Source organism: Echinops telfairi, unplaced genomic scaffold (assembly GCF_000313985.2).
Source record: "Echinops telfairi isolate 266 unplaced genomic scaffold, ASM31398v2 ScPeMD7_11;HRSCAF=52, whole genome shotgun sequence".
NCBI classification, from domain to species: Eukaryota; Metazoa; Chordata; class Mammalia; order Afrosoricida; family Tenrecidae; genus Echinops; species Echinops telfairi.
Genome location: NW_022103908.1, coordinates 36,785,089 through 36,794,315, shown reverse-complemented (window position 1 = coordinate 36,794,315; position 9,227 = coordinate 36,785,089). Strand labels below are relative to the sequence as shown.

General features: G+C 45.9%; 1 protein-coding gene across 2 annotated transcripts in view; it reads left to right on the top strand.

The window, feature by feature from the left end:
• Positions 1-9,227, top strand: part of ENOX1 (ecto-NOX disulfide-thiol exchanger 1) — a 344,421-nt gene that overhangs the window by 185,024 nt on the left and 150,170 nt on the right. For both annotated transcript variants that reach the window (XM_045287120.1, XM_013005981.3), the window contains exon 7: positions 305-517. In XM_045287120.1, the coding sequence (XP_045143055.1) occupies positions 305-517 (213 nt within the window). The remainder of the gene's footprint in view (positions 1-304; positions 518-9,227) is intronic.

Sequence of the window (9,227 nt, the reverse complement as noted above, 5' to 3'; positions counted from 1 at the left end):
AGAAGATGGTGTTAGAGAATGTGGTCTAGATGAGGAGAGAGAAGATGGTGCTAGAGAAGCTGGTCTAGATGAGGAGAGAGAAGATGGTGTTAGAAAAGCTGGTCTAGATCAGGAGAGAGAAGATGGTGCTGGGGAATGTGGTCTAGATCAGGAGAGAGAAGATGGTGCTAGAGTGACGGAATTGGTGTCAGTTTTGAAAGACGGTGCCTGTGAGGCTGGCCCACACACTCTTCTCAAAGGAACCGGGAGGAGGAGTCTCTCTTGCCTCAGCATGAGTGGCCCTGTGTGGTGTTTGCCTTTCCAGATGACGGCAAGTTTTCGGAGGCCATTACCGTGCTGCTTTCCTGGATTGAGCGAGGGGAGGTGAACCGGCGCTCGGCGAACCAGTTCTATTCCATGGTCCAGTCGGCCAACAGCCACGTCCGCAGGCTGATGAATGAAAAAGCCACCCATGAGCAAGAGATGGAGGAAGCCAAGGAGAATTTTAAAAACGCCTTAACCGGGATCCTCACCCAATGTAAGTAAAACTTTGCAGGCTATCTCTTGGGATTTTACCTAGATTTTTTTTTTCCTTTTATTTTTTTTTAAGTTATTCATCTTCTTTTTTCTTTACTTTAAATTTTCATTTGGGGGTAAGTAGTTCCATCATTTCCCCTCTTACTCCATGTGGAATGGCACACCTCATAACCTGTCTCATGTTCGGTGGCAAGTTGAAGGAGCACGGACCCTGTCCTGAGAGCTTTAACTTCCCAAGGTGAGCAACGTTTCTGTAGCTTTTCCTCGGGACACCAGGCCTGGCCACCAGGGCAGGGCGGCCAGATGTGTGTGAGCCTACTGGACCCACCACAGGTGGGGGCACACCTAATGGGGCAGCCTCCCCTATCCCAGCCCCACCCCACGCCCCACAGGCTGTCCACCCAGCCTGTCCTCCTAGGGCTGGCTGTAGGGAGCCAACCTTGAGCGCATGACCCCTGGGCTCTGTGTAGGAAGAAGGGCATCAGAAAAATGCTTCCTCTTCAGGATCCCTAATTTGAGGTGAGCTTTGCTACAAACGCTGCAAACTCAGGGGCAGAGGTTTTCCTTTTGTATTATTTATTTATTTTTGTCCTTCCTCATTTGGAAGGCAAATTGCCTTGACTCCTTAATGCTAGTGATTTTTCATGTCAAGATCCTAAATTGATGAACGGGTATAAATGGGGTTTGCTCTTAGAACAATAGTCAGGGTAATTACCTCAGGACACTCATAAAAAAAGAGGAGGGGGCATATTTTTGGGTGGTGGTGGCGGCGGCAGTGGTGTGAGTGTGTGTGTGTGTGTGTGTGTGTGTGTGAGAGAGAGAGAGAGAGAGAGAGAGAGCCCTGTCTCTGCACTTGTAGTTAATGTCAGGGCATCAGGATGATACAGTGTTTCTCAGCTGCCCAAGTCCTCTTGTTCTGTAAATCACTGAGTGACACAGAGACAGTGCCATGCTCCCTTCCTTGCCCCATGCAGAGCTCCACCTGCATGGTGACCCATGGGGACCACAGAATCTTTCTGAGAATAAGCATTCTTTTTTGCGCTTCAGTAGGCAAAACTATCCATCACTGTCATGAGTCCATGTAAAACGGTAGGAATGGTGCTAACTGCTCAGCTCAGTGGGGTAAGAACCAGGACCTTACCCAGAAGAGGGTTTTATTTAACTTTGTTGCCAAAAGATAATGTTCTGATTTGGCTAGCAACGTTATATAAGTGGCCAAATTTTTTTATCATAAACCAACCTGGGTAACTTGTTTTCATAAAAGAGGACTAAAACCTACAAAAACAAGCCCATCATCACTGAGTTAATTCTGACTCAGAGCAATCCTATCTAGGGTTTCCGAGAAAGAAAAAGCAAAGTAGCACTGGTCTCTCATACAGATCAATAGACGATGCATTAGCCCGGAAGGCAGCAACCCCTAATTGAGCTCTGTGTCTCGTGAGTCTGTTTGGGCTCTTGGCGATGAGTTATCGTCATAACCTGTCCACCAGTGAGTAACTTAAATCCAAACTGTACATTTTTACAAATCAAGCCTAGTTTGTTTATGTATTCCCAAGCCACAGCAAAAGGCAGACAGGAATCCAGGCCAGTGTTTGCAGGATGCCATCAGCTTTGCCTGGATGGGTGTATGAGAGGGCTGCTGCTGCTCCGGCCATCACACCTTGTTTTCCAGACTAGAAGGAGGAGGAGGAGAGGATCCAACTGGAAGAAGGGTTTATACCTTTCTTGCTAGCAAGCAAGCCCAGTATGCCCCAAACTCCAACAGACTTCCATGTGTGCCTCATGGGACAAAATTACTGCCATGGCCATGCCTAGCTACAAGGAAACTAGGGAAGGCATGCTGTTGACCACACCCATGGTGTGCTATAATAAAACCGGAGATTTCAAAATGGTAAGGTGACCAGACGTCCCGCTTTAGGTGGGACAGTCCTGGTTTTTAACAATTTTTCCCACGTTCCGTGGCGTTTTTAAAAAGTCCCGATTTTTGGAAATAATGCATGATCAAGCTAGGGTATACTATACGGTTTTCGGCTGCCATGTGGCTATTTCACCAAGATATGAGTTTTATCAATGGTGTCCTGCTTGTGTCCCGCTTTACCAATGTTAAAATCTGGTCACCTTACACAATGAGGAAGATGGGGAGAGTGGCTACTGGGAGGCACTTTGCAGATTCTGTCACTACTTTTATTCTAGTTCAAGCTATTTTTCATATACTGTGTAGATTAATCTTTAAGCAAGTACAGATCAGATCATGTCATCAAACTCTAATGCAGGTGTCCTCAAACTACAGCCGGCGGCCACATGCAGCCCCCTGAGGATGTTTATCTGGCCTGCCAGGTGTTTTTGCCCCATTTGTTTTTTTCCTTCCAAATAAGATATGTGCAGTGTGCATAGGAATTTGTTCATAGTTTTTTTTTTTTAAACTACAGTCTGGCCTTACAATGGGTCTGAGGGACAGTGAACTGGCCCCCTGTTTCAAAAGTTTGAGGACCCCTGCTCTTAATCCCTTGAGTACCTTCTCATAGCGTGCAAATTAATGCTCACCTCTCCACGTCCCAGTGGGAGTCCCTGGGGGTGCAAACCCTAATGTACTTGGCCATTAACCAAAACGTTGGAGGTTTGAGTCTATCCAAAGGCACCTTGGGAGAAGGCCTCGCCATCTACTTCCTAAAAACCCCATGAGCAAAATTCTCCCCTGACATGCATGAAGTCTCCTGGAGGTCACAGCAATTGGCTTGCCAGGCCTGCCTCTCTAACTTTATCTCTTCCTTCGCTAGCCACCTGTCACCGCCATCGCTTCCTCCCACCGCAGTCTTGACACTCCGTTCCCTCTGTCTGGAATTCTCGTCTTCCCACTCTTTGCCTGCCTGTATCCTTCTCATCCTTTGGGAGATTCACTAGCTCCTAGCGGCCTTTCTGATCCACTCTCTCTGCATGCGTTTGCTGCTGGCACTGAACCTTATTAGAATGGTGTACATCGCTCATCCCAATATGTAATTATTTGTCTTTTTATTATTATCATTCATTGCATTGCTAAGAAAAGGGGTATGTCTCTTTCAGTCCAGTACCTCAAAAAGGGAAAACGAAAAGTCCCTGGTTCCCTGCCATCAAGTTGATTCCATTTCATAGCAATCCTATAGGATAGGGTAGAACTGTCCCTGTGGATTTCTGACACTTTAATTCTTTTACGAGAACAAAGATCCTCATCTTTCTCTTGCAGAGTGGCTGGTGGTTTTGTATTCCTAACCTTGTGATGAGCAGCCCAACACATAACACGACTCCACCAGGGGTCCTTACTCAGCACCCGGACTATAGATATGTGTAAACTTTGGGATGAGTGAATGAATGAGATTCAATAGGACGGTAGGGAGAGAGCCTGAAATAGTGAGCTCAGGGCATCCCAGGGACCTGATACATATACTAGTCTTAGCATTTGCACTGTCTTTGGTGGGCAGTGGGGTTTCAACTTGCCTGTATAATCAAGCAGCATGCTTTACCAGGCTAGGGGATATTGGGAGAGTTGGCATGAAAGAGTCAACAGAGGGTTCGTGTTGACTTACCCCAATGGCCACAGTCAAAGCAACCTGTATGTTTCCCATTTACCTGTGACTGTCTGGAAGATCTATTTTACTCCTGTAATTTGATTCTTGGGAGTACTTCTGCACCCTGCAAATATCAGCAGACATTGTGGAAAGCCTATCTCATCCTGACAGCCAGGGGGCACACTTGCCAATCCTTGAGGTCTGAAGGGTTCATATACGTGTCCCTCATCACCAAGATCCTTTGTAATGTCCTGCGGGTGGGAGATGCCATCGATGTGAGTTGACGTTAAGCCTTGAAGATAGAATTGGAAGATTGCATATCTCACTGATCAAAATGTTTCATTCTCTCCTATGTGCTTTTTACAAAGCTGATGGCACGTCCATCCTGGATATCATAGCACTAGCCTGGCCGTTCATAGGTATGTGCGTCGTTCACCATCTTTTGACTGGGAAATGCATCTCATTTCCTGCCAGAAGTCTGCCCGTACCCTATTGGAAATAGGTTTGCTTGCCTCAAACACATTTTCGGTGTGATTTGGGGGATGGATCCTGCCAAGCTGCTTCTGCAACAGTAGCAGCTGAGGTCCATCATAGTTGCATTCCCCAAAGCTGAGCCAGTCGCACTTCCAGTCATCTGCGCTGGTATTTCTAGCAACCTGCACCTCAGGGATCACAGTGTTGCTTTCTCACAAAGGATGAAACTCAGAGTGTTCAGCAGTAAAGCACAAGAGTGGCATCTCAGCTTGCTTTCTCCTGGATGGCCAGGCATTTTCTGGTTATTTGACAATGGCCCAGAATGCTTCCCTCCACATAAAGGACCCTCACCATGTGAGTGCAGATCCCCATAGCTTTGCACAGCGGCCCAGTCATCGGGAAGCCAACAGACCCAGAGAGTCATCCTAAGATGGTTTGGAAGTAGAGCCACTGACCCTCTCTGGAGTAGAAAGTGCAGCTGCCTGGTGTCCTACAGGGAGTCCTCTTCACTTCAAGGTGTAATTTGCATACCGTTGCTGGAAACAGCCTGTTGTCTGGAGAGGGCAGAAGGAACTTGAGAGGTGAGTCCAGTACGCTGGATCAGACGCAACCATCTTCCTTTCATGCTTGTCTTGATTGCCCTTGCTTTCCTATTGGCTCAAAAGGGAGGGGACGGGAGGGGGGGGACCAAGATTAGTAATGACATGAAGGAGAACTTGTGGTTTATTGCAAAGTCTACATCAAAACCCAGCGTTTACCTTCTAGCTTTGTTGATGTTTTTTTCTGCCAACATTTATTGAAACACCGATTTCTTTCATTACCAAGGCTCAGGTAATGAATGTCATCCAATAGTCATTGTTTCCCTCTGAGTTTCAGCCTACATTGTCAAATGGCCATAATTAAAGCCAGCCAAGGGTTTGGGGAGTCCAGCATCCATTCACTCTATCTGAGTGGGTTTTTATTTCTGATGGTGGATGGGATATCTTCAGTGATGTTGGATGAAGACATCATCCACGCCAGTATGACATGACGCCTAGAGCCTTCATTCCCTTTCTGGGCCAGATGGAGAGATCTTATTTGCCAAATATAGAAGACTTTCTCAGCCCCCAAAACTGATCTCTTTGGGCCAACCTTATATCATCTTTATGTCCTTCCTCTATCTATCCACGTTGCAGAAGAACCCCAAGGTTTTTCACCTCAGAGGGTGCTGGGCTTTGATCTTCTTTGCTTTAAGAAACTTATACTTCATAGGAATTCCCTATAGGCCTACCTACTTTACAAGGTTTTTCAGTTTTAAGCAAAGCTTGTCATTTCATAGCTTAGACAGAAGTTGTTTATAAAGTTCAGGAAACATGTACCATAGCACTCAATTATTAATATGCATGCCAAGATGATCAATTGTGCATGCCTTGTTCCAACATACACAGATCTAATGAAAATTTAAACACTCCATGATATTCCCACTTTGGTACTTTTCCCAGCATGCTCCTTGGTAAGAGAGAAGAGAGCTGAGTGAGAGAAAGACAAATGGCAAAACAGAAGGCAATGGAAAAGTTTATTAATATTAATTGAATGACTACGTGCCACAAATATAATGAGCATAGATGAAAAATAAGTAGAAATTATAGGCTGTCATAGCCATAAGGGAACTGAGAGGCCCATTGGGTCAAACCTCTTCATTTGCACCGAAGAGGAAGCAGGCATGGTAAATGGAGGAGAAAGGCCATGTTCATATAACAGTCCATGTATAGATTACAGCCGAAGAAAGACCTCCCCGAGGGGTGAAAAGTCATCAGCTCTCAAATATTAGCCACAAAGTTGGTGGTTCCAGAGAAACTTTGTAAGACAGCCTGACAATCCACCTCATAATCAGTACCCCCAGGAAGCACAGGTCTCTACTCTGCACACAGGAAGTTGCCAAGAGTTGGAATCAACCTGACAGCAACTAGCAACAAAGAGCCCAACACACCTGACTCTCAGTGCGGTTTGCTTTCTATCACCCTCTGAGGTTTGTTACGATGAAGGAATATGATTACAGGAGGACGTAGAACTCTGTCATTAAAGGTGGGGGTTGAAGGATTGTGCAGTATCAGGCTGAATATAAACACTGCTCTCTGATTTGAGAACGAATGATGCACCTCTCCCCACTTCCAGGCATGTGCTTAGGTAACTTACCTCAACTGAAGTAAGTCCCTCCTCCCTGTGCCAGAGCTACGGCCCCACTTTGTTCACACTTCTTCCCTCAAAGCTTTTCCATCTCCTACAACACAATGCCACCTTCTCTTCTTCCACCTTGCAAGCACATGCTATCGTTTGAACATTTAATTATTCTCTGGTGTCATGTACATGAGGGATTGTCCCCAGCAATATTTTTTTTGATGTTTTATTATGCTATAAGTGAAACTTCACAGAGAAATCCATTTCCCATTCAGTAGTTTGTCCATAAGGTGTTCACTTGGCATTTACTATTCTCTTTGCTCACTCTCCATGGTGGCGTAGTGGTTTCGCATTTGGCTATGATCCACAAAGTAGGTAGCTCAAAACCACCAGACACTTTGTGGGAGAAAGATGGAACTTTCTACTCTTGTAAACAGTTACAGTCTCAGAAACAGAAAGGGGCAATTATACCTTGTCCTATATGGTCACTATCAGTTGGCACTGACTCAATGGCAGTGAATTTGGTTTGGTTTGAGGTTTGCCCTCTCTCAGGCCCGGCAGAATCTTATAACCCCTAGAAGACCTCAGTACAAATACTGCTTATACACTAACTATCATAGAAGGAAATGAAGGTGCGGTTGGTAATCGGGCTAGAGCTCTGTAACACAAAGGAGCTTCAAATTCCACTACCTTTTCATTCCATTTTCCACAACCTTTTTGATATTCCTTCATATTCTAAACATTGGTTCTTTGAGTATGCCTTAATCTCAATGAACAATGCCCAAACATGCCTTTCTCCTGAAAGGAAAACCCCTGGAATGCCTTGAAGTTGAGGATTTTGCAGCAGTAATAACACAGGACGGTTACTGTGTTCTGACTTGGAGATTGTAAGGGTCGGCACCCTCATGCAACTTTGCTCTATGCACTTTCAAGGGGAATGGCCTCAACCTCATCTTTAAGTCTGGAAAACAGCACATGGTGGGGACACTAAGCAGGAGGAAGCTTGAGGAGACCCAAGCTCTAATCCATTCAATGAGGAAATCATGTCATCTCCTGGAGTCTGAGCTTTCCCATTTCCACTGCTAGAGGATTTGGCCATCTAGGCCCCTCCAGTCCTCCCTGCACGAGACCCAGACCCTCTCGCATCTCCGAGTATCCACAGAAATCAGGCATTGCCAGAACCCCGCCATGATGCCCAAGGCTGCTCTGCTGATCATAGAGCAGAGGAGCAGGATTCCTCCGCGCACACATCAGTGCTGGCCCTGCTGTGGCGGCGGGATGGGCCGTGTTCTGTAAGCCCCATTTCTACCCTGAGAGATGGGCTTGGTGCCCACAGGCGTTGAAGACTGGTCAGAATTATGACCTGAGCTGGCCGTGTGATGCACTGACAGTTCTCATGTCACGTCCTCATCTGTCTTGTTGACTAAAATCGTAAAAGCCCCAGGTGTTTGTATGAATGATTAAATTCATCCTGCAAATATTTATTGGGTCGCTGTTAAACAGTGCTGCGCCTGGCACTCAGAGCCTGGTGAAATGTGAGGAGTCTCTGGTCTGGGTGCACCACTGTGCACCTTTTTAGGCAGATTGGTGTCCCCATCCACATTTCCTGCACCTGGAAGGTTCTTTCGAAAATCATTTATTCTTGGGAACATTTCAGCCAAACTTAAAAAAAAAAATTATTTCCACCAAGGGAAATTTGACTCTGATGTCCCCTGCTCTAGAGCAGGCGCGTGATGAAGTGCTCAAATGCTTCCCCAGGTGTGTGGCAGTCACTGCTGCAGCTCGTCCACAGACGGGAAATATCCCCCACAACTGCGTTAGCAATTCAACAGGTTTCCTATTTCTGCTAAAAATAAAGACTTGGAAGGCTGTATTTGCCAATGTTTTAAATGCTAGAAATGTTATATCCATTTTTTTTTTAAAGTCTTTGGTCTCAGTGAACAAGTGTCTAGAGAAAATGAATTATGCAGAAACATCCAAATCAAGACTGCATGCAGCACTTTCCATTCTGCAGGCCACCAGAGGAGAGGGGCGGCTGCTGGAAGCCTGCCAGCCCAGCAGTGCCTTTTGGGGTAGCTTTTCTTTCCGACACACAGAAAAGATGTACACTGAGCTAGGGAATGCCACCGTGATACTAGCATCTTTAATGAATTCTCTCTCTTTTAAAATCATTTTATTAGGGGCTCATACAGCTCATCACAATCCATACATACATCAGTTGTGTAAAGCACGTTTGTACATTCATTGACCAAATCATTCTCAAAACATTTGCTCTCCAGCTAAGCCCCTGGCATCAGCTCCTCAACTTTTCCCCCTCCCTCCCCGTTCCCCCTTCCCTCATGAACCCTTGATAATTTACAAATTATTATTTGGTCATATCTTGCCCTGTCCAACGTCTCCCTTCACCCACTTTTCTGTTATCCATCCCTCAGGGAGGAGGTCACATGTAGATCCTTGTAATCGGTTCCCCCTTTCCAACCCACCCTCCCTCTACCCTCCTAGTATCGCCACTCACACAACTGGTCCTGAAGGGATCAT